At 37.1% G+C, this 26,498-nt stretch overlaps 2 protein-coding genes across 10 annotated transcripts in view; one reads left to right on the forward strand and one right to left on the reverse strand.

Annotated features, from left to right (window-relative positions):
• Positions 1-26,498, forward strand: part of LOC135198069 (opsin Rh5-like) — a 707,912-nt gene that overhangs the window by 37,016 nt on the left and 644,398 nt on the right. The gene's annotated exons all lie outside the window — the stretch shown is intronic.
• The window catches only part of LOC135198068 (glycoprotein-N-acetylgalactosamine 3-beta-galactosyltransferase 1-like), a 52,981-nt gene that overhangs the window by 12,945 nt on the left and 13,538 nt on the right, over positions 1-26,498 (reverse strand). The window contains exon 2 of the mRNA XM_064225468.1: positions 24,431-24,554. Within this exon, the coding sequence (XP_064081538.1) occupies positions 24,431-24,554 (124 nt within the window). The remainder of the gene's footprint in view (positions 1-24,430; positions 24,555-26,498) is intronic.

Raw genomic sequence — 26,498 nt, forward strand, 5'->3', positions numbered from 1 at the left:
TAATTCTGCCGTGCTAACACACGTAGAAAACTCTAGCCCTGGTTGAAAAACTTGTAACTCAAGGTTAGAAGTTTGCATTAAGGTCCCAAGATATACAAGATTTGCGTTAAAGAGTGGTTATTCAGAGGTAAAATTGACAAAAACTAGTTAAATATGCATAAGCTTTATTTTCAACGACGCACACAAACTTTGCACATATGTGTAGATATATATTGCTTATATATATATATATATATATATATATATATATATATATATATATATATATATATATATATATATTATTCTGATTTTAGCTCGTTCACCCCTGGAAAATGTAGTTAACACTGAAAAATTTGGCCTTGAATGGAAGGCGAGAGATCAGAACAAAAGAAAAAAAAAGCTAATAAGGCATAATGCCGATATTACTGAGGAAGGAGGAATTTACATAAAAACTGGACTTTAGTTTTAAATGCGCTGTATTTACATTAATTTACAGAGGTCCAGGAGACTAATAAGGGGGGTCGATTGGTCGATCCACCGAAACACGTGGCTGGAGCAATCCAGACACGGCGTTCGGAAATTTTGCGAAAACGGGTTGAAAATGCAAGCTTGCTCCAAGGGTTTCCAACTTCTACCACAATCAGGCATGGTGTTTGTCTGCAAATAGATAGGACACTGGCATAAGTTGGGGGGGGACACGAGGGTGAACATTACACACTACTTTCTTTCAATCAAATTTCACAGGCCACTCATGGGGAAATGAAATGACTGGGAATTTACACAAAGAGAACTATTTCGTTGCTTGAATTTACTAGGGGGATGTTCACTAGTATCACAAGGGGAGTAATCACAGAATTGAACCCAGATGGGGGAATGAGAAACTAAACAAAGGAGGGTTGCCGTCGCCTTGGAAAAAGGAAATGAAATACAGACAAAGGTATAAACAGAACTGGAATTACTCTCACACTACCTGGATCTGCCGGGGGGGGGGGGGGGGGGGGGGGGTGTGGTTTGGTGGGGGTGGCGCTTGAACGCAGTCTTCTCCTTGATGTTTCCATGCACTATGGACTTTTAAAAAACTACTTGGGACTTCCCAGAAGAGACCAGGGGGGAAGCCGAAGGGGGGGAGAAGGCGGTGTCAGCAGGGCGCAGGTGAGGAGATCTCACCTCTCTTAGGTCTGGTGTGCTTCTGAGAACGAGCCGGTGGCCTCTGATCCTTTTAAGTCCTTGTCTCTGTAGGGGTTAATTCCGACAACCAATGGGAGAAGAGATAGCTTTTTTGAGAGAATGGATGCATGAAACTGGTAAAAGACCTTACTTTCCTTGGTTCTGGCTTAAAATCTTGAACACCTCCCCATTCTAGAGGACATTTCAACAATAGACGGGTTGTAATGGACAAGACAAGCCAGAAACAAGGACCAATTGCAAATATAAATTACTGAGCCTTCCATTCTCCCTTGAGTGGACTTATAATATAAGCAATATGTAAACTCTGCCGATGAATAATATTCATGAAGTCTTACTTGACAGGCAGAGGATCAAGCAAAATAAAATGTGACGTGACTTAGACTAACTTGCTATATTTCAATAAAGAATGCTCTTAAAATATAACATCACACTAAGAATAACAATGGATAGCAATTATTGTATATATATAAACTTAACCTACAGGGTAAATTACATCATATATGATACTACTATCTTAATTGTTCAAGGCAACACATACCATCAGTTTACCCTGATGGGGCGATATGCTGCGTTCAGGTGTGTTAATGGCCCTACGGTTTCGTTAAGTAACTTTGTCTCATAACAGGAAGACGCCAACAGTATTAATTACATCCTAGCAAACATTAGTACAGACTAACAAGGGGAAAATTAATTAAGTAATTATCCATAGAGATAAAATAAGATAACACATAAAAAAGAAAAAAAATGTAAATTTCACCAAAGACAATGGCAATTTCACAAAATATAAAGACTAGGGAATAACACTGAATTAAAAGTAAATCAACCAATGTATAATGAGCCAGGGTTCGAAAATATCTCTAGCTACAGCAATGTTTGATGGCTAAAATTTTCCCAAGTCAAATGGAATTCTAAGTGCCTAGAATAGGGCACGGTGCCAATAGTAGCACTTTTACGAGAGTAGTTCAGAAAGAAGTACTAATTTATATAAGGCCAGAATAGCTGGCAGGTTTGGCTCTGCCTAAGCAGAGCATACAATATGCAATAAATGCTTAAAGGCAGTAAATAAGAAGACAGGAAGCCAAGGAAGAGAAGGTACAGACAGTACCAAAAGGAAAAAAGAAAGTTACCAAAGGGTCAGAAGGAAGTAGTTACAAAAGGGTAAGAAGGAAGTAGAAGTAGCAGAATCTGGCACTCTCTTCTGGATGGAGAGGGTCAGAATTCTCTATAAGAGGGTGGCACTGTGCCAGGCAGAGAGGCTAATGGCTCTAGTAAGGTTTCAGAAAACCTCGACAACCTCTCTGAGGTCGGTTTGACGATGCCATGTGGGGCCTTGAATAATTCATGCCCTTTGAAGATTCTGCAGGGGCATTGGCTCCAGCTGCTGCAACAACTGGGGCCTTGGCACTCGTCCCCGTGCCTAATACTGAGTGGCTCGGTCCCCTGAATTCTTTTGCCAAATAGGATTTGGCAGAGTCATTACTCTGGGACCGGTTATCTGCTGACGGAGGGGGATTGGATGAGGTAATGGTATTTGGGATGGGTTTACCCATCGGGGGGACTGACTCTGGGGCGGTCTGCGAGGCTGCACCGTTGGTGAAGTGTCCACTATGGTCATGGTTGTCCTGGAGGATTCCTATTGGAATTGGCTCTTGACTGCCGGCATGGGTAGTGGGGCCAAGACATTGGATGGAGAGTGACCGGGACTTAGAGCTCCAGGAGGAAGACTCGAGTCTTGCCTTGGCACTGGCACTGAGGCCGTTCCTGGCTTAGTGGAAGGACTTGAACGTGGCTCAACATCCATGAGAGATGGAGCCTGGCACTGCCTGGCACCTTCAAGTGGCACTGGCTGTGCAGAGGTAGTTCTTGGAGGCCCATGGAATGGGTCTGGAGCTATGTGAGGGCGGGGGCCCTGACACAGTATAAAGGTAGGAGGAGACTTAAAATCTTGTCCTAGCAGGACATCATAATCTCCTGGTATATAGGTTGCTACTGCCATGATACATATCTTAGAACAGTGAGGTTGTGTGACTCTCAACCGGACAGTAGGTAGGAACATGTTGACATGGTTCAGGCTCTCTATCGTGATGAACTGGTGCCTATTAACCTGAGCTCCGTAAGGAATTTTATCCTCTCGGATGATGGATACTTGCGCACCAGTGTCGTCGAAAGCTCAGACCTGGTGGGCAGGATAGCGACCTCTGGGAGGTGTAAGAAATATGGGGCCTGAGCAGGAGGGCCTAAAGCTGATGGATTCATCACGGCCATAGCAATGGCAGAAACAGGAGCTTTCTCGGGGCATCCTGCCCAGGCAGCAGTGTGCCTATGCACTTTGCATGTATCACAGAAACTCTTGCTAAAATCAGTCCTGGGCCTGTTTCTGTTCCAATGGCCGTTGCTCTTGTTATTATAATGATTGGGTAGTCCATTCGGAGGAGTGGCTGCAGCTTGCTGAGAAGGGTCCACCTTTGAGAGGCACTGCTCCATGGTGTGACCTGGTTTATTGCAATGCCCACACACAGGTTACCGAGGAGGGTTATTGGTGCGCTGGGTAGGCTGAGAGGTGGCAGTAGGAGTGAGGGGGAGAGCAGGGCGTATTTTCTTTTTTAAAGAACTCTGCAGCGGATGTTGGGTGGCATAGGCGTCTGCCCACTTACAGCAATCCCGAATAGTTTTAGGCTTTGTCCACCAAGTGGGTGGCAAGCTCAGGGGGAGCATAGGACAGGAAGTCCCCTAATTGAAAGAGTTCTAAGACCTCCTCAACAGATGTTGCGCTGTAGGCCTTCGTCCACCTATGGATGGCAGGTGTCTTCGTGGCTGCCCTCTGTCCATATCTGGTTAGCCTCCTTGAGGGGCATTGTCCTCCATTTCTGCTTCCACCGTTTTGGGGTCAATTTGTAAGCCCCAAGGATTGCCTCTTGGACGAGGGCGAGGTCTTGTCACTCATTTAGGGGAAGGGCCTTGAATGCAGTCCGCCCTTTGCCTCCGAGCTGTGGCAAGGAGGAGGGCCACTTCCTGGGGGGTTGGATTGAAGTTCCCGAACACCTGCTCGACATGATCAAGCCAGGTGTCGGGCTCGTTATCGTCCCAAGTCCTAATGAGGCCGCCCATGCTGTTGAGGTGAGAGGGCACAGGGGGCATGGGACTCGGGGGTGTCAGAGTAGCACTCTGGACTGCCATAGCCAGTTCATGTGCTTTCTTTCTCCCTTTTGGCTGCTTTGAATGCTCTTTCAGCTGCTTCTCTTCTCTCTTGTGCTTCCCTTTCAGCTCCTTCTCCCGTTCGGCTGCTCTCTCTTGGGCCGCGTCTTTCAGCTTATCATTCACCCAATTGATCAACTTTGTGCCCTCCAGCCCCAGGGCTCTTCCGGCTTCTGTGAAGGCCTTAGCCTCCTTCAGTGCAGCGTTACTGGCCATCTCCTCAGCAGTAAAACGCTAGTAGACTAGCCTGAGAATAATAGGATGGAAGGTAGTTGCAAAACTGCAAATGTTGCCAGAGGTATGCAGAAATACTCGATGCAGACATGGCAAGATGACTGTAAATCCCTGCAAATACCGTTACTACTGGTGAGTAGAGCAGCAGAAACCTCACGCTGTAGAATCTCTGTAATTTAAGTTTGGTGGAGAACTCGATGCCGGAAATGGATTTGGTAATAAATTTCGTAAAATAAAATGAAAGAATCTGGTCACGAAATTCACGGACATTCAACGTGAAAACGTGGCAAATGAATGTCGTAAAGGTGGAAATTCAACACCAGTACGGGTGTGTAAGGTAAAAATTCACGGAAACTCAACGTGAGGATGTGACAAATAAATGTCGTAAATGCGGAACCTCAACAAATACGGCTTTGTAAATAAAAGGGAAAAAAATCTGGTCACAAAATTCACGGAACTTCAGCATGAAAAAACGTGGTAAATAAATGTCGTAAATGCGGAACCACACGCAAATACGGCTTTGTAAATAAAAGGAAAAAATCCGGTCACGAATTCCATGGAACTTCAGCGTGAAAAATGTGGCAAGTGCAGTTGATAATAAAAAATGTATATGGAATCTCCCTTTTGTTTTGTTTTTTATATACGTCTCGAGGACGGAGACGGGAAGTGGATAAAATTTATTTTTCCTTTTCTACCAATGCAAATCCCTGGTCTATCTTATCCTTGAACCTAGCTTTGCTCAGAATTCATAACGCTCGTATACATTAAAGGGAAGAGGAAAAATCAGGATAAAAATCTCTCACCCTGCATAAATAGACCGCCTCCGCCAAATCCCCTTCTTTACCCTAGCTCTCGCGAACCTAAGAGTCCATGAATTTAAAACCCCGGAAAAATTAGGCCCGCACATGGATCGTCTAGACAGAATGAATGAATCACAAATGTTTTCAAGGTCGTGTTGGAAGCTATGTTAAAGGTAACATATGCCCTTGTTCGAAACGCAAAAGTATTTGCCCTTAGTATTACTCTCTGCACAGAAAATAACGAAAAAGAAAAAAGTTTTCCTTTGATTTTGCTTATCCTAACATTAAGAATTCACGAAATATGACACTTATTTGCATTTTGAATCTTACTCCCTAACCTCTATTCTTTATGCAATGGCACATAACATTAAAATTTCTCTCTCGAGCTGTAGTCTATTGGCCTACACGTGGTCCGTTTCCTATCGCTATAAAGGCAGTCAGATTTTATATATCTCTAACTAGATACCTAGTTCTACACAAATAACTAGAAAATAAAATACAATTTACCTTATTCCTGCTGTGGAGAATTTGGAAACCTTGCTTTAGCTTGCTCATAAAAATATTAACAGAATTCAGATTCGTTTCTTTCGTGATATCAGTTTAAGGATTGCTGCTACAAAATTCTGGTTTTGGTCGCCATTATTCTGATTTTAGCTCATTCACTCCTGGAAAGTGTAGTTAACACTGGAAAATTTGGCCTTGAATGGAGGATGAAAGATCAGAACTAAAGAAAAAAAAGCTAATAAGGCATAAGGCTGTTATTACTGAGAAAGGAGGAATTTACATAAAAGCTGGACTTTAGTTTTAAATGCACTGTATTTACATTAAGTAACAGAGGTCCAGGAGACTAATAAGGGGGGTCGATTGGTCGATCCACTGGAATACGTAGCTGGAGCAATCCAGACACGGCGTTCAGAAATTTTGCGCAAATGGATTAAAAATGCAAGCTTTCTCCAAGGGTTTCCAACTTCTACCACAATCAGGCATGGTGTTTGTCTGCAAATAGATAGGACACTGGCTTAAGTTGAGGGGCATACGAGGGCGAACGTTACATACTACTTTCTTTCAATCAAATTTCACAGGCCACTCATGGGGAAATGAAATGACTGGGAATTTACACAAAGAGAACTATTTTGTTGCTTGAATTTACTAGGGGGATGTTCACTAGTATCACAAGGGGAGTAATCACAGAATTGAACTCAGATGGGGGAATGAGAAACTAAACAAAGGAGGGTTGCCGTCGCCTTGGAAAAAGGAAATGAAATACAGACAAAGGTAAAAACAGAACTGGAATTACTCTCACAGTACCTGGATCCTGGCGGGGTGCGGTGCTTGAATGTAGTCTTCTCCTTGATGTTTCCTTGCACTATGGACTTTTAAAAAATACTTGGGGACTTCCCAGAAGAGACCAGGGGGGGAAGATGAAGGGGGGGAGAAGGCGGCATCAGCAGGGAGCAGGTGAGGAGATCTGGTGTGCTTCTGAGAACGAGCCGCTAGCCTCTGATCATTTTAAGTCCTCGTCTCTGTAGGGGGTAATTCCGACAACCAATGGGAGAAGAGATAGCTTTTTGAGAGAATGGATGCTTAAGTACAAAGGGGCAACTTGCATATAGACAAAGATGCATGAAACTGGTAAAAGACTTTACTTTCCTTGGTACTGGCTTGAAATCTTGAACAATATATATATATATATATATAGATATATATAGATATATAATATAGATATAGATATATATATATATATAGATATATAGTAGGATATATATATAGATATATATATATTATATAGTATATATAGGAGAAATGAGTAGAGATATATATATTTATAAATTACAAGAGATATATAGAATATACATAGTAAGAATATTAATATGTATATAGTACTATATAACAGATAGTATACATCTATATACAGATATATAACAATACATATATAATATACATATATATATATAAGACATGACATATATATATACATTAACTATAGATATAAATATATATACTTTATTATACATATATATAACTATAGATTATATTATATTAAGATAGATTATAATAATGATAGTTTATATTAATATATATTATATATATAGATATATATATTATATATATTATATATTATATATATAATATACACATTACATAAAAAAAAAAATCATTATAGCACCACAAGTACATAAAAAAAATATAATATACAATTATATATGTATGTATGTATGTATGTATGCTAGTATGTATGTTGTATGTATGTATGTTGTATGTATGTATGTATTATATAATATATATATATATTATATGTATATGTATGTATGTATGTAGTGTATGTAATATAATAATTTAATAATTATTATATTATATAATATGTATATTATATGTATATGTATATAAAAATATATATTATATTAAATTAATATATATAGATATATACATATATATAATATTATATATTATAATATACTATTATATATATCTTACAAGTGTGTAATGTTAGTGAATTTCATATCATGTCTTGCTTGGAGACAGACAGCTGTACTGGCAGCTTTCTTGAGTGAAGGAATTTGATACATAAGCATTTTAATCGGGAGACTGCTTGTCTTGTCGCCAAGACAGCTTGGGGTGTGTCAAGCATGTACATTCGTTTGTATGGATGTTACAGGTCTAATCGACCGGGGCACTTGCGAGAACCACATTCCTTTTGGTGAGAAGAAAGAGGTCAGTTTGGTACACGCCAGGTGTCGGGAGAGAAAACCGCATCTTAAAGATGGGTTCTATTCCATGGTATTAGAGACGGGATTCTCTAACCTGACTAATACAATGAAAAGATTGACATTCTGGGTCTGGGAGTGAATTCTTAGTCAGGAGGGTAGAATGATAACTTACTAGTTTTCTTTGTGGGCAGACTTGAGTTTCCATCACTATGACTTATTAATCATTTTGTTCTATTCTATATTCATCTGCTTTGGGTAATAAATAGTATATTTTTGTCCTTACGTGATCTTAATAGCCTAATGACATGTTTGCAGACAGAGGGCACCATTGACAACAGGTTAGGGTTTCCAATTTGTGTAGTTTTAATAAAAGGGTGGTTAGATATATTATATGTAATATATATATATATATATATATAATATATATATATATATATATATATATATATATATATATATATTATATATATATATATATATATATATATATATTATATATATATATATATATATATATATATATATATATATATATATAATCAATCAAAGTTCACAGGCCACTCATGGGGAAATGAAATGACTGGGAATTTACACAAAAAGAACTATTTCGTTGCTTGAATTTACTAGGGGGATGATCACTAGTATCACAAGGGGAGTAATCACAGAATTGAACCCAGATGGGGGAATGAGAAACTAAACATATATATGTGGAATGTATGTTTTATTCCATATATAAAAACTAAAAATTATGATATTAATTAAACCAATGACCCAAGGGGGGACATATGAGCTTGCAGGAGTGTGATAGGCATTGATAATATGATGTAGACTATGCCTTGACGTGTTGTATCAGCGTCATAGTTCGTAGTCACCTGTGGTCATCAAATCCATTGTAGTGTAAATCGTCAACAATGCTTTCGCTTGAGAAACCAGGTTGACCTATAACCCACAAACCTGCTATATGACTTTTGTCTGATATGTTCGTCTGTATGTATGTTCGTATGCTGAGCTAAGGTTTGCTCTCTTATGATTTTGTAAATGCATTGTAACTCAGAACTCTACTTCCTCTCCTAGAATCAAGTTCTCTGAACCACCTCTTGCCCCTACTCAAGAGATGTAGTATCGCAAATACATTGTTAAGTTTACCAACATGAGTTTGAAACATCTTCGCCTTTATACCCAAAGAAGATACTGATGAAACTTAGAATTATCATTGCAATCGATGATACTCCGACGAGGATGGGAAGTATACAAACAGATACTTGCGTATAGACAAAGGCCCAGCCCCTACAATGGTGGCAGTTCTGACGATTCCATACCATCCGAAGACTTACGAATCTTAGAAACATGTAATATATCAGAAGTCAATGACGGCGACGCACGAGAATCTGCAAGCAACTTTGTGTCTCCGACGGCAACGCAAGCATTCTCCTAACCATACGAGATGACTTTCATTAAGAATCATTCAAGAGGTTGTATCATCGTTTATTGAGCGTCTTAAACATTGCATATCTTCGAGAAACAAACAGGACTTGTCTTGCGCATCTGATCTTCATCGACCCAGCAACGGGAATTGAATCATTCAACAAACAAACAACGCACGATTTGAACGCAAGCTGAGAAACCGGGTCATCCGCCAAGCAGTGACGGGAGAGCCAAGGCCGTGTTGTCATTACAACACCGAGACCTTCCTCTTATATATCGAGCTAAGTACAACTTTTTATTCATTTGGTGTGTAACTTTGGGTGTTCTTCATATGCAGGTCGATCGTCCATTATTCCTGGGGTGAGTTATACATCATTCTTAATCCTACTTTCTTGCAGGAATCTATCTTCAACTTTGGATTCTCACCCTGTAGGCCTTTTTATCTTTGTTTGCTAATTTTTTTTTCCAGAAGTTCTCCAGAAATATCTTTATCATATTATCTGTGTTTAATCTTATCATTTTGGGGGACACTATTATTATCTGTAACACATTTTTTCTATCTTTTATTCCATGTGCGTTTACGCAGTGGACGAGCGTATTCATACAGATATTTTGATAGGGTTGCTAGGAACCGTAGTGATAGGAAAAAACCAAAAGTAATGATGGCCACCTCTGCACCCAGTAACCCCACACCCAACAATCCAGTGGTAACATTAGTTAGCGCCAGGTCTGCAATCGCTCCTTTTCAAGGCCGTATTAACGGGTTCTTGCCTCAAGGCGTCGAATCTTGGATCTTGTCAGTGGATGCTCATTTAAAAGCAAAATGCATCACCGACCCATCCTTACAATTACAGGAAGCTAAAAGTTTCATTGACTTTGCTAAAGGAGATGCATGTTCGTACCTGAGAGGAGTCTCTTTCCAAGAGGTGGATATATGGGATGAATTTAAAATTAGATTGCGGGCCATATATGGCAGTGAAGAAGTCTTGGATGTGGTTTTAGCTTTGAGGAACATCATTAATCTGGTCTCTATGACTCAACTTAACGTTGTAGAGAGGGCGGCACTAATTGCTGACCGGCTGAATGAATATCGGGATAGTTTGCTTAATTCCACATGGGTTATGGGAAGGAACATGTCTGTGAAAGATTTTATCAGGCTCACATATTTAATCTGCTCTGCTTGACAGTTATGTTGCCGGAAGCCTTGGTACGTTGTTTTGACAAGAAGCTATCGCCCGACAGTACGGAGCTAGACATATATAAACAAATTAAGAAACATATGTCAAAGTGCACAGATCTGGACCCCTTGCTTATTCAAGTTTTTGCAAAGAATGAAAGTAAACCACAGGAAGTAAATATAGTCAATAATAACGCAGCAGGGGTAACTTGTTTTAATTGTAAACGTGCGGGGCATATGATTGCAGACTGCCGCACCCGTTATTGTTCAATTCATAATAGCTCCAGTCATTCTTACGCTCATTGCTTCTCATGTCACCAACAGCAACATAATGCTAAAAACACACAAAACGTTGCCAATGATAATAAGAAGAAGAATCCTCATTATTATAAAAAGAAACAGGGAACAGTAACTCTGCTCAAAATCAGAAACAAGCAAATCGCGCTTCAGGGAATTCTGTCCTTGGGCCGTCTAGCCAAAACACACAGAGTCAGGCAAATTTTCCGAGTGTGCAAAGCAAACCAAATACCATGTAATGAACTCCAGCATGTTGGGTCATTTGTATCAACATCTTTTGAATCAAATAACAAATTTAATCACCTACAAGACTTGTGCGATACCCAGAATTTTCCTATGAACCACAAGACCGAATAAAAAATATCAGTGCAGGTCCCCGTAGACTTTCACCGTATACATGCTATTATCAGTAATGATGAATTACGTCCTACCTTGTATGTAGTAAATTTAGAACACCGACCCTTCACACTGTTTTTTGATTCCGGTAGTCCACGTAATATCATGGATTTACGAACTCACCATATGTTGTTTTCAAACTTCCCTATTGAGCAGTTCAGAGTACGACTTTTGGGTATTGGTAATAATGAATTCAGCGTTGTAGGCGTAACTCAGATTCAGTACATGGTGGGTAAGCGCACTATTACCAATACCTTTATAGTGGTACAAAACATTGATATCTATCCAGCTGTAATTATAGGATACCCATCTATGGGCATTCAAAACATTACCTTAGCCCCTGCCAAACATGGCGTGTATATCAAAGGAAAATTCAATAAATCTTCTAACACAGTAAAATCAGTTTTGGACAAAAGAGAGACAGACAGTCAAACAGTAACGTACATTGAGGAACCAGTCACTTGTCTCATGAATCATGACATTGTTTAAGCGACCCAACAGAATTCTTGCACACCCGTAATAGCAGATTAAACGCAAACTCTCGAGCCGAACGTACCTTCAAATATATTAGTGCGTGTAAAGAAGACTTTGCCGGGATCTGAAATGTTAATTCTTTCCGACACTCTGAAAATTAACGGACTGTCTGCAACACAAGCATTATACACTGTTGATTCACAGCAACAAGTTAACATTGAAGTCTGTAACCATTTGAATACCAATCTAATGATCCACAAAAATCAACATATCGTGGATATGGAAGTTTATAAGTATTGCATTCTTACTGTTGCTGAAATTAATCACACTCAACCTGTTGTTGACGAATCCCTCTTGCAATCTATCAAAAGTAAAATCAATAAAGACATTCAAGAAGAGGAGATTCAGCAGAAATTTTTTGATCTTTTAACTAAATATCATGATGTTTTCTCCGCTACCGAGGGATCTCTGGGAAAAACGGATGTCATTGAACACCAAATATGGCTAAAAGACAAGCATAAAGTTATTTATGTACCTTCGTACCGACTCCCTATGAAATTCCAGAATGAGATCAGTGACGAAGTAGGTAAAATGTTAGAAGAAGGAGTCATTAGGAAATCGAACAGCCCTTATAATTTCCCCTTAGTCGTTGTACCGAAAAATGATCGGACTTGGTGTATTTGCGTAGATTTCCGTCGCTTAAATGAGGAAACGATTCCCGATCGATTCCCAGTGCCATGTACTGACGATATTTTATCTTTGTTAGGACAGAACAAATATTTCACCAGTTTGGACTTACTTAAAGGCTTTCACCAGATACCTTTAGAAAAAGAGAGTATCCCATACGGGTCTATGACAGTTCGCCGCGGACAGTTCCCCGCGTGCCAGTTTGCTGCAGAGCCAGTTCGCCGCGGTAACAGTTCGCCGCCAACCATTTCACCGCCAATGTAAAAGCTGGCAAACATGCACAGGGTGTATTAAATTAGGAATAGGATAATAGGAAAGTATAGCCTAGAGATTGATAATTTACCACGTTAGTATTATTATCATTTTGTCAATGAAAAAACCAAATTTGCCTCAAAATGAAGAAGCTAATACAAAGCTTATGCAGTTTTTTACTCGACCGCATCTATTCAGAGATTAAAGGAGGCAAACTACCACAAGTTGGGTTAGCGTGGTCAGACAGTTTGCCAAATGAGTAAAGTAATCCTCGCAGTTTTTTTCACTCGACCGTATCTCAGAGATCAAAGGCAAAAATAGGCAAAAATAAAGAAAGATTGTTTTAAAAAATTTAACCATGAAACTTCATTTGAGCACTATATAATATCTAAAACTATATAACATCTAAAACATGATTCATACCGTATGATACATTAGATCGTGCTGTCTCTTCAGAAGTTGTGTGCTAGTCCTCGTAGATAGTCCATGTTATCTCTATTACAATAATCATTCACGATAGTTTCGTTTCTCTTATTTAAAAGTTCATACCGGGGGGGACGTCCGGGGGGGGGGGGGGGATTTCCAGCCAAGAGTCCTTCAATTTCAGTGTCTCTAAGTTTTTGCGATCGAGTAAGTCTTTAAATGAATTTCCATATCGAAGGCCGAATTTCACCCAGTGTGACTTGGACAGAACGATCCCATGCCCCGACAACGGCACGATTTGTCAAGTCCATCAGGGCTGTCATCAGTTCAATGTTGGCTGCGTCTCTGAGGTGTGTATGGGCACCAATACGCTTGGTTATTCTTCCTTGGTGAACATGAATATGCGCCTTGCAGGAAGAACGTTGATCACAATGCCAGAACTGCGTTTCGCCGTCTTTTGAAACCTTATCGAAAAGGTATGTCGTGCCGTTGTCAAGGAATTTCTCCTTTCCACGAACGGACAAAACAGGCGGCATTATGGCTTTGGAACGTTGAAGAACAGAGCACAGAGCAATGAAGACTTTAAGTGACGACTCTTGGTTCGTGCGGTACTTATATACTATACAATTTTCTATAACTCACCTTGTGGTAGTTTGCCTCCTTTGATCTCTGAGATACGGTCGAGTGAAAAAACTGCGAGGATTTACTCATTTGGCAAATTGTTTGACCACTGTATAAGCTTCGTAAGCTTCTTCATTGAGGCAAATTTGGCTTTTTCATTGAGAAAATGATGATAATACCAATAATGATAATAATAGTAACGTTATTAATTATCAATCTCTAGGCTATACTTTCCTATTATCCCATTCCTCATTTAATATATCCTGTGCATGTTTGCCAGCTTTTATATTGGCGGCGAAATGGTTCGCGGCGAAAAGGTTGGCGGCGAACTGGCTCTGCGGCGAACTGGCACGCGGCGAACTGTCCGCGGCGAACTGTCGCGCGGCGAACTGTCGTGCTCCCATCCCATACACCGCCTTCAGCACAGCCAGGGGACATTATGAATTTTTACGTATGCCTTTTGGTTGATGTTGCGCCCCAATTACATTCACCAGAATGATTAATATAGTGTTCGGAGACTTGTTAGGGGATACTCTTCACGCCTATATGGACGACCTTGTAATCTTTTCTAATACCTTAGAAGAACATTTGCATAGAGACTAAGGCAGCATAATCTAAGAGTGAAAATAACTAAGTGAGTTTTTTAAAGCAGAACTCGTCTATTTAGGTTTTACGGTGTCTAGTCAAGGTCTTAAGGTAGTCCACGATAAGGTGTCGGCTATCCATAACTTTCCAATACCTACTAACGTAAAGGGGATACATCTTTTTTTTAGGCTGTAGTAGATACTACCAGCGTTTTATACGCAATTATTCAATTATAGCCGCTCCTCTAACCGATCTTACGAAGAAGGGCGTAGATTTTATATGGTCTGAAAAGCATCAACAGGCATTCAATACCTTGAAAGGGGAATTATGCAGTTCACCTATCTTAAAATTCCCTGACTTCAGTAAGGAATTCTTTATCGCAACTGACGCCTCAGACCAAGGGGTAGGAGAGGTACTGCTTCAGCAATATGATAAACAGTTCTTCCCTATAGCTTTTTATTCAAGTAAACTGAGGTTCTCACTGACCATAAGCCCCTCACCAACTTTTTCAAAGGCTTTAGTCACAGTCCCAAAAGAACTCGGTGGCATATGATCATTCAGGACTTTGGCGCAATGATAGGATATCTATCTGGGAAAGCAAATATCATTGCTGATGCACTATCCCACAACCCCGCACCATCTTGTATGGAACCATTAGCTGAACCAGTAGATATATCAACATCCGTGCCCATTGTTAAAACTGTATCTGAACAGGAAGACCCGGGTTGGAGCGCTGAACTAGTACAAACTGAACAAAGAAACGGTCAGCAGTTAAAGAAAATATTAGATGCTTTGAACGGGAATCCTAAAGAGAAGGAATATGTGAAGTATGTGCAGCAGAATTATATAATCAAGGATAACATTCTGTGTAGGTCCGTGACAAGGAAAACCCGAAGCACCCCACAGGTGACTAACGACCAGGTAGTAGTACCAATCTCGCATATACCAATCGTCATAAACTGGTTGCATTCCAATCCATTACATGGTCATCCAGGGTTCTCTATCATGTCACAGAAAGCCAAATCACTATTTTATTGGCCTACGATAATTACATAGCTAATGTCACATTTGTCATGAAAACAAAGGGCACACTAAGACACCTGTCAGCCTGGGGGCCTATCCCGTGACCCAACCAACCCTTTGAAAGAGCACACTTAGATTTATTAACAGGGTTTTACGAGTCTGACCGAGGAAACAAGCACCTCTTAGTGTTAATAGATGCCTTGACTCGATATACCAAATTGATAGCACTAAAAACTAAAACTGCAATTGAATGCACTAGGAAATTTTACGAGTGCTACATCTGTAAACATGGAATTCCACACATGATAATCTCTGACTCAGGTGGAGAATTCAATAATCATTTCCTTAACTCGCTGTGTGAATTCCTTTGCATTAAGAAAATCAATACCATGATTTATCACCCAGAGTCGAAGGGATTAGTTGAAAGGGTAAATTAGAAGGTGTTAAATGTCGTACGAGTTACACTTGGCCGACTGGATCCCAACTGGGATATTGCCATCCCCGCGGTTCTAAGTACTCTTAATTCATATCATGTATCTATAAAAATGACGCCGCACGAGGCATTATACAGTACCCCCGCTAGGACACCTTGCCATGTATTTACGCCTACAACCAATTTATCCAATCCCCTAAGGGATTTTATGGAAGCAAGTGTAAGCCGATATAATATACTTCGTAAGAATTTAGAAGAATCACAAATCATAATGAAAAGAAATCATGATAAAATCGTTAAGCCAACTAAATCATATGCAGTAGGCGATCAAATCGATATACAAGTATATGTACGCAAAGGTTTGAACTACAAGCTAACGCCTAAGTTTGAAGGCCCGTTTAGCATTTTAGAAATATTAACGGCCAACAGACTAAAAGTTCAAAACATATCCCAACCTACTGACATGAGAATAATACCGTTGGCTCATGTTCGCAGCTGAGGGAAAGGGGTAGAAGGAAAGAAAAAAAAAAAAAAAAGAGAGGAATTTATGTATGCCTATATATGAAACATACCTAATAAAAAAGTATCTATGAAACTTGCATGATAAAAGTATGTATATATAATATTTGTATGAAAATATTTTATCTGTTTTGTATAGGAGTAGCTAATTCAAACACGAGTAATTACATATATTTCACTAACTGCAGGTTTCCAACATGAAGCTTATATTGTTCGGATTGGCACTGTTTGTTCAGACATTCTTGTAGTGTGGGAAAAGTGCTAAAACAAAAAATATTCATTTTACACATGGCTCTATCATTGAAAGAACAGAGGACATTTTCATAACAGCAAGCAATATAGTTCTAGAAGTTGATTTGCGAGCAATTTTCTTGCCAGAAGATGATGTCATTAATCTTGAAAGCGACTTGTCGCGGTTTGCCGAATCATTGAATCAATTACACCGTCGTCATTTTCCTTTTAATCCTGAGATTTCGCTAGCTCAGACTTTAAGTGTCGCAGAGATGTTGTCATATGACTTGGAAAACAAACCTGCTGAAGCAGAATGCTTGGCTCGTGATCTTCGTATGTGGACCGTGAGACACAGTAGCATAGAAAGACGTAACCCATTTATATTTGCGGCGCTCAACATCTTCAGGTCTGTTGCAAGTTTAGGTTTGGGAATTTCAAATTGTCTTAAGATTAACGATGAGAATAAGAGAATTGAATTTTTGCAACATGAACAAGAATTAGTTTTTTTCGAACTCCGCAAACAATTATCATCAATCAATCAACTTATGACATTGGTGAACGTACATTCCAGTAATATCAATCAGATGATGGATGTGCAACACCTGCTGGCAACATTAGCATATTACAGTTCTAAGGTAGACCATATCCATACAAAAATTTCACATTTTATTGAAAAATCAAAAGACTATGTGGAAGCTATTACACTAGCTACAAAGGGTGTTCTTTCACCATATCTCTTGCCTATCAAAGATTTAACATTAACTTTAGAGAACGGACTTGAGAAACTTGGTTATTTAACTTTAGAGAACGGACTTGAGAAACTTGGTTATATCCCTTTGTTAGATGCACATAAGATTGAATTTTATTTTAGCGTAATATCAGTAAGTATTGAGAATTACAGAATCATGATTAAGATTCCTTTTAATTCTTCTGATGCCTGGCAATCTTACAAAATTGCACCGTTTCCTACGAATAGCTCATTACCAGTAATATCTATAATCTGACGGGATACGTATTGATTTCCCCTAATAAGGAAACGTTTACGGTTATCAGAGACCTGGATAGGTTCACTCACTGTTCCGATGCCATGGGTAATAAAGCTTGTACAGCTGACTCCTTTGAATTCCACAATATATCAGGGGATTCATGCGAGTTAGGTCTAGTGCTAAACGGCTCTCTCTCTCATACACGTGAAAGATGTCTGAAACAACTTTACCCTTTTGACGAGTATAAGTTCGCTTACAGGCTGAATAACGGATCGTGGATATGATATGACAGAGAAGGGTTTCACGTCGCATGCCCGGACGGATCAACGGCCTGGCCTCTTCATGGATGTTTGTCGCTCCGGATGGCTGCAGTGGAGTAACGCTCAACTACACTGTCCGTGGAGTAAGCACCATCATAAGGGAATGAGCTTACTTCGCAAACGTTTCTTGGTCGAGTACCTTCATCCCAGCTTTACCCCTTCCATACAATGCGAAAGTGGCCCATCAACTATCAAAACTGACTATTATGGACCGCACTTCACGGGCTTACCATGTCAACGAGGATCTACGGTTCTACACACTGCTGGCTGTGACATGCGTGTTGGTGGTGGTTCTAGTCACCGCTAACGCATTTGCTTAGCGTAGGATGAGGCGAACAAGGATGGATCATCCTCAGAACTTCGTACCCCGCCCAGACAATTTCCCAGTAGCCCTTAAGGCATTTGACTTTAGAGCCACTTGAAATTGGCCATTTCATTTGGCTTGTGGCGAAGTTGTTTGGAATTGTGTTTTGTGTGAAAAGCGGTTTGAACGCTGGCTAAATGTGTAACAGGAACCTCCGTGACATTGCATTCCATATGTAAAGTATGAGAGGCTTAATTATCATCTATCATTCAATATATCTGGTAGCGCACCTAATCTAATCAATTTAAGTTCTACAAAGAATCAATATGTCTGTGTGTGTACACACTGGGAATCTATATGATGTGCACACATATCTAAATCTATTTGTATCATCATATGCATATATATATATATATATATATATATATATATATTATATATATATATATATATATCCTAATCAGGTAGCAACTATTCTTAATCAGTTACCTTTTATCTTATTTGAATCATTATATACATACATACAAACATATTATTATAATATAATATATATATATATATAATATATATATATATATATATATAATATAGTATCTTATATATATAGTATATATATATACTAATCAGGTAGCAACTATACTTAATCAGTTACCTTTTATCTTATCACATTTTTGGTACCATTCATTTCTTATCAATATATGATTTTTAGCATGTAATTCTTGTGTCATGCAATCATCAGAAGTACGGTAGTAATTTCTGTTGAATACGTATCCTCATGACTAACAGTATATAACTATCATTATATATCACATGTTCTCTTTAATATTAGTATGATATATGCATTTATCTTGTATGTGGATCTGTATTTGTATCCTCCATGTATTATTCTTCTTACTTATGAGTATTTTCTATATATCTGATTTTTTTACATATAACCAATTGAATATCATTCCTTAACCACTTGCTGGTAATTATGAATTAACTATATATTCACATTAATTTCTGTATCACCCTCTTATGGGTCAAATGCAAGTCAAACTTCATGCCTTGGGTAATGTTCAGTGTTTGGTTTTGTAGCCGACCGAGCAATTATGTAAGTGTTTACATATATATGTGGAATGTATGTGTTATTCCATATATAAAAACTAAAATCTATGATATTAATTAAACCAATGACCCAAGGGGTCACATATGAGCTTGCAGGAGTGTGATAGGCATTGATAATATGATGTAGACTAAGCCGTGACATGTTGTATCAGCGTCCTGGTTCGTAGTCACCTGTGGTCATCAAATCCATTGTTGTGTAAATCGTCAACAATGCTTTCGCTTGAGAAACCAGGTTGACCTATAACCCACAAACCTGCTACATGACTTTTGTCTGATATGTTCGTCTGTATGTATGTTCGTATGCTGAGCTAAGGTTTGCTCCCTTATGATTTTGTAAATGCATTGTACTTCAGAACTCTACTTCCTCTCCTAGAATCAAGTTCTCTGAACCACTTCTTGCTTCTACTCAAGAGATGTAGTTTCGCAAATACATTGTTAAGTTTACCAACATGAGTTTGAAACGTCTTCGCCTTTATACCCAAAGAAGATACTGACGAAACTTAGAATTATCATTGCAATTGATGATACTCCGACGAGGATGGGAAGTATACAAACAGATACTTGCGTATGACATCGCAGGTCTTAAAATATCCCCTTTTCCATCTAGACAAAGGCCCAGCCCCTACATATATATATATATTTATATATATATTATATATATATTTATAGATTATATTAATTATAGGTATATATACATACGATATGAGTATAAGATATATATAGATATATTAGATAATACATAAGATATTATCGATATATGAATATAATATATATTAATATAATATATAGTATGACATATAGATATATAGATTGTAGAGAGGGTATAAGTATATAGATATATATATATCTATATAGATATATATATATATAGATATAACTATATATATAGTTATATAATATATAATATATATTATATATATATTATAAATATATACATATATATATATATATATATATATATATCTATATATATACTATATTATATATATATATATATATGTATATAATATTTTTTATATATATATAATAATTTATATATATATATTATATGATATATATAGATAAGATATATAGATTAACTATAACTATATTAGAATAGAGTAGTAGGTACGGAATATTATATATAATAACACTACTATATATAGATATGATATATATTATACTATATAAATATATAAACTATATATAATATTAGAGATATGATATAACTATATAGGAGTATATATATCCTATATTTATATATATATATATAATATATATATATAAGAATATTAATAAATAATACTATAATATATATATAATTATTAATATGATTTATTAATAATATTAATAATATAATTTATATATATAATAATATAGATATATATATATATATATATATATATATATATATATATATATATATATATATATACAAACAGAATACTTGCGCTATGACTCGCAGGTCTTAAAATATCCCCTTTTCCAATCTAGACAAAGGCCCAGCCCCTACACACACACACACACACATATATATATATATATATATATATATATATATATATATATATATATACATATATATGAAGTAATAATAGTCCACACTTATGTAAAAATGTGTATTAAAAATACATAAAAGACCGTCTTTTATGTATTTTTAATACACATTTTACATAAGTGTGGACTATTATTACTTCAGATATTCCAGTCACGTTATGGTGATTTTTTTAGATATATATATATATATATTATATATATGTATAGTAATATATATTATTTATTAATATATATATATATTATATATATATATATATATATATGATATATATATGTCTATATATATATATTGATATAGATATATCGATATATATATCAGTATATATATTATATATATGTATATATATAATTAATATAATAATATATTAATATCTACTGTATTATTTAATATATTAATATATTATATTATAATATATATATATATATATATAGATATATATATATCTATATATATATATATATATATATATATATATATATATGGGGATACAATCCACAATGAAGTAAAATCTTCTTGTAGTTTAAAATATATATCTCTAGTACAGGATTAAAGCTTTCGACCATCAACTGTGGTCTTGTTCACATTTTAGTGAACAAGACCACAGTTGATGGTCGAAAACTTTAATCCTGTACTAGAGATATATATTTTAAACTACTAGAGGATTTTACTTCATTGTGGATTGTATCCCCACTTACTTAAGAGGTACGACATAGTACCTGGCTTCTGCATATATATATATATATATATATATATATATATATATATATATATATATATATATATATATATATATATATACGGGTGATACATATACGGGGTGATACACGAGTATATATGTAAATATTTTGGGAAATGAAAGGAAAAGTAATTCTGAGCGGTAAATATTATGTAAAAATACGCATTTTAAGGCTGTTTGTCAGTGGGGGCATTTTAAAATAACAGTTATCATTACCGCTGCTGTCATGCAATTGAAGTTGTTAATGGGATGTCGGAGTATCCTGGGATGGAAGGGAAGGGGTTGCTGTATAGGAGGACGATGGAGCGATTAGGTCGATGTGAATAAAGTTCCCCCAATCAAATATATTATTTAGATTTTGAAGAAAAAAAAATGCAGGCATCATTGAATCCCTTTCCCATCCTATCAGTGGTATTCATGGGACACCGATAAAAAAAGAAAGAAAAGCAAACCTAATTGAAGGTAGTCTTGCATATTCATTTGGTACCTATCAAAGATTTCAAATGTATTTTTAAAACTATCCCCCTTTCCATTTAGAATTCGTTAGACACAGGTTATAGGCATAGACCTAGTTGTGATTCCTGATTCTAAAATAACGTAACGTGGTGGTAGGACAGAGAGTGCTGAAATTCAGTGATCACAAATCAATGTTGCACAGCAACATTTGCACCACTTACTTCATATGTAAAGCCATACGTTACCGCTGGCTAATCGTTGAAAATAGAGTACTTGCAAGAAAAAGACTCGTAATTAAAAGGCAATCGGTGCACTTGGATTATTCACTTCATCCCTCCCCATCCCACATATCCGAGGCTACTCTGACCTCCCGTTACCGGTCTCCGTCGCATAAAAGCAGTGCTGATGGTAAAGGTTATTTTAAAATTAACATTACACACAAACGAAGCCTTAAAATGAAAGTTTTCTGCTCAAAATTACTTGTTCCCTACATTCACCAAAGTATTTGTATAAAATAATGGTTTCTCGTTCTCAGTGTCTGAGAAGTGAGGTAGCTACTCACTGAAATTCCTTTAAGGTCCTGTTAGAGAACAGAATCATAAGGAAACTCTAAGGCTGAAGGCCGGTATTAGTGAAGGAAAGGTAGATATAAGAATTAGAGATTTAGTTTAACTGAAGTATATTTACACCAAATTACGTGAGTGAGCAATTTACACTTTTAAGGCACCAGGGACTCTGAACGGTCCAGAAATGAAATGAATGGCGGTTGATTGAAGGTCAACTGGACGCGTCCCAGGAAAATGTTCCGGCACGGAATAAGATTTAATGATTCCTGTTTTCATTTACAAGGGTTCAAGATTTCTCACAGCTAGGTAGGCGATATTTGCAACTGCAAATAGATTGCATCACAAGATCAATACTAAGGCGATAGACACATAGGGAATCATTAAAACAATTTTCTTTTATTATTTCACATCAAGGTCCACTCACAGGGATATAGAATTAATGGGTGCACACACACAAGAGAATATTGCGTTGCTTTATTAATTGAGGGGGGAGTGCTTAGCAAGAACAACAAACATTACTTCCCTATGTAGCAGATGCTAATCTAAATGAGAATGTCGTAATTAGATGTAATATCACCAGTAAGCAAGACAAGGAGAAATGTTTACAGCATCAAAGGTAGCAAAGGCGTGGGGGGGCGCGGCTGCGTTACAGTAACCAAAATAGTGTATGCAATGCTGAACCAACAGGGGGAAAAGTCACCTTGGAAATTGAAAAGGAAGTAAAGACAAGAGGCAAAAATGGTAACTGACTATTCGAAATTACTCCATTACAGTACCTGGTTAGCCGGCCTGGTCTGGACATCTGGATGGCAGAGCCGATGGAGATGGGGCTGTGCTATGGAAAAATAATGGAACACGTGGTGGCCTCCAGAGGAGAGGGAGAGTAAAGGGTGGGGGAGGGTTCCAAGGTGAGAGGCGTGAATCCTTAAATAGTTGGAGAAATTCTAAGGCCGCTCGTCTTGTTTTATCACCTCCATTCCAGTGGTCCTTTGTCCAGGCCTGTTCCTCTGTCCAACATGTGCTCTGCTAAAGGTCCAGCTGGCCGCTGTCTCCGGCTGGGGCCCAGGCTAAGATACCTGTGCAGACAATTGCAAGGGCAGCGAGTTTGGGACAGACAAAAGGTGAGTCACGGGATTCGAAGAAAACGGTAGACTGGTGAGGAAGGACAAAGTATGAAAATATCTGAATTTGCTTCTAAAAGAAGTTATTTTGGCTTGGGTGTGGCTTAAATCCTGAACAAATATGTATATATATATATATATATATATATATATATATATAATATATATATATATATGCATGTATGTATGTATGTATATTTTATATACACAGATATACCAACCTCCATTGCACGAAAGCAGCAGTAATGATAACGGTTAATTTAGAAATACCTTCACCAACAAATGAAGCCTTAAAATCCATATGTTTATAGAGCATTTTCTGATCAAAATACTTTTTCTTTCATTCCTCAAAATATTTGTATAAATTCGTGTTCCACCCTATATATATATATATATATATATATATATATATATATATATATATATATATATATATATATATATATATATATATATATATATATATATATATATATATATATATATATATATATATATATATATATATATATATATATATATATATATATATATATATATATAATATATATATATATATATATATATATATATATATATATATATAGGAGAGAGAGAGAGAGAGTGTGAGTCCCTTATGATAATCTTCTATAATGTTTAAACGATACCTTTCATGAATTTTGGCCACGGGGGAAAGAATTCTGGTCGTTGTCGGTGTCACTGCTAGGAACGTTAGCATGCTGCTCAAAACGCTGCATGCTAATACGAGTAAAAGCGTTCTTGCTGATAAACCTGAAAAGAAAATTTGGTAAGAGTGGCTACTGGAATCAGATCCGTGCGAATTTTAATGTCATTTTATTAGAGTGTGTTTAGTTTCCACAGGCAGAATGAAACCCTTTATAAGAAATTCAACCTAACGGCGTCATCAGATCGGTGGTTCCTGTAGGAATATCACGCGTTTCAGGTTTTTGAGGAAGGTATGTGTTTTCCTTCTTGGCACATTTTTGACGTTTTTAACACTGACAGAAGCATTTCCATAGGTAAAATTTCGTTTTTCCGTATTATGATCTCTATTTTTATATCTTGACAGATTTTTTTTCTGGAAGATATTCTACTGTTCGACTTTTTTTTCTAGTTTTTAGTGCTGTGAGATTTAATGAAACGAGACGGATAAAGGAGAATTTACTAAATAATTTGATTAAACTAAAAAAAAACCGCTTGGCAGTATAAATGAAGGCCAGGCTTATATTGGTCCTGAGGGCGAACCTCAGAGAAAAATACACTGATGAGTTTTGTGATCGTTGTAGAGTTGGAGAAGAGAACACTGAACATTTACTCTCTTGTAAGGAATTAAAGAAAATATTAGATCAGGACATAACCTTAAAAATGTTAGAATCTCATAAAAACTCTTGGGAAAATACAAGACTATCAATGCGTGTTAGGAGTTGTTAGCCTGGGAAGTGATTGTTAAAGCTAATAAAAGTAAAAGTAAGAATAAAAACCAATAAAGGTCCAACAAGAAAATTAGTTCCTGTTATTGTTCAGTACAAAATTCTGGTAATATATATTCAGAATAAAAACCAAGTAAAAATAGCAACACACTGATTTTCAGTTGACAGTATATCAATCCCTGTCCCTAACATTAGCAATGGTGTTCCCGCTGCTCTGATTAGAGTAATTAGAGTGAGCTGTAGCAGTAGTAGTAAAATAGATTTCCCATGCTCGTCCTAGATGCCTTTGGTTGTGTTGGCTTGAGCATATTTCTCTGTTATCACATGTTTTAGATAAATTCTTTAATGTTGTGAATTTGCTCTTCAGATAAGTCTGTTGGTTTTTAGTTCAATCTAGCCTTGCTATTCAGCTATTACTTTTTTCGGTGCTTTACTTGAATTCCTATAGATTTTCAGTGTTGACTTGTTATTTATTTCTCTATTACTTGGGTTTTTTTCGTCTCAACCTTTAATAATTTCTTTTAATTACTTAGATTTAATCCATTTAATTTTGCTAAATTGAAGTTTACTAAAGAATCAGCAACCAGCACCTCGCCAACATCCGAAAGTCTGGTAAATTTTAATTGAGTTCATAATTCTGTCGTACTACAGATTAATGGTGTTTCGAACGAACATAGAGGCCATAAATACTGATAACCTCGTACACATGTAGGTAAACGTTGCTGCTTATCATATGATTGGAGAGTGACAATTTAGCTTCAAGTCTTGCTATGCTATATAGGTGAAAGTATGCCTGCACCCAAATTACCTCTGAGATCTAGAACCCTTTTTTTACTCCGGCAAATGCAGCATTCGCATACAGAATATCAGATATATGGACAGTTAAATTACTCGTCGGCTTAAACGTTGGCACAACTGTACTTGTTGGTTGTCGGGTAGCGATCGATTGTACAGCTAGACAGTTTCATGATTGACTCGTATGTGGTGTGATTCGCAAGAGAGCATTTTATTTCATGAAATTACTGATGATTTTATGTTCAGTCGACAGTATTTTGTCCGTAATTTCTCATGCTTTTTGGCGCTTTTTCTTTATATATTATGTATGAGAGAAAAAGAAAGAGCGCGAATTTGATATCTGCAATGTACTACGTGCGAAAGTAAGAAATCTCAGGTTGTGAAGTGCGAGGAGGTGCTGTTGACATTAGCGCACATTCACGCCCTAGCCTTGCTTCATTCCTTCCCACAAGTGTACAAACATTGACTTACAAATGAAGGAAGAATGTAC

This window comes from Macrobrachium nipponense, chromosome 21, assembly GCF_015104395.2.
Source record: "Macrobrachium nipponense isolate FS-2020 chromosome 21, ASM1510439v2, whole genome shotgun sequence".
In the NCBI taxonomy this organism is placed as follows: Eukaryota; Metazoa; Arthropoda; class Malacostraca; order Decapoda; family Palaemonidae; genus Macrobrachium; species Macrobrachium nipponense.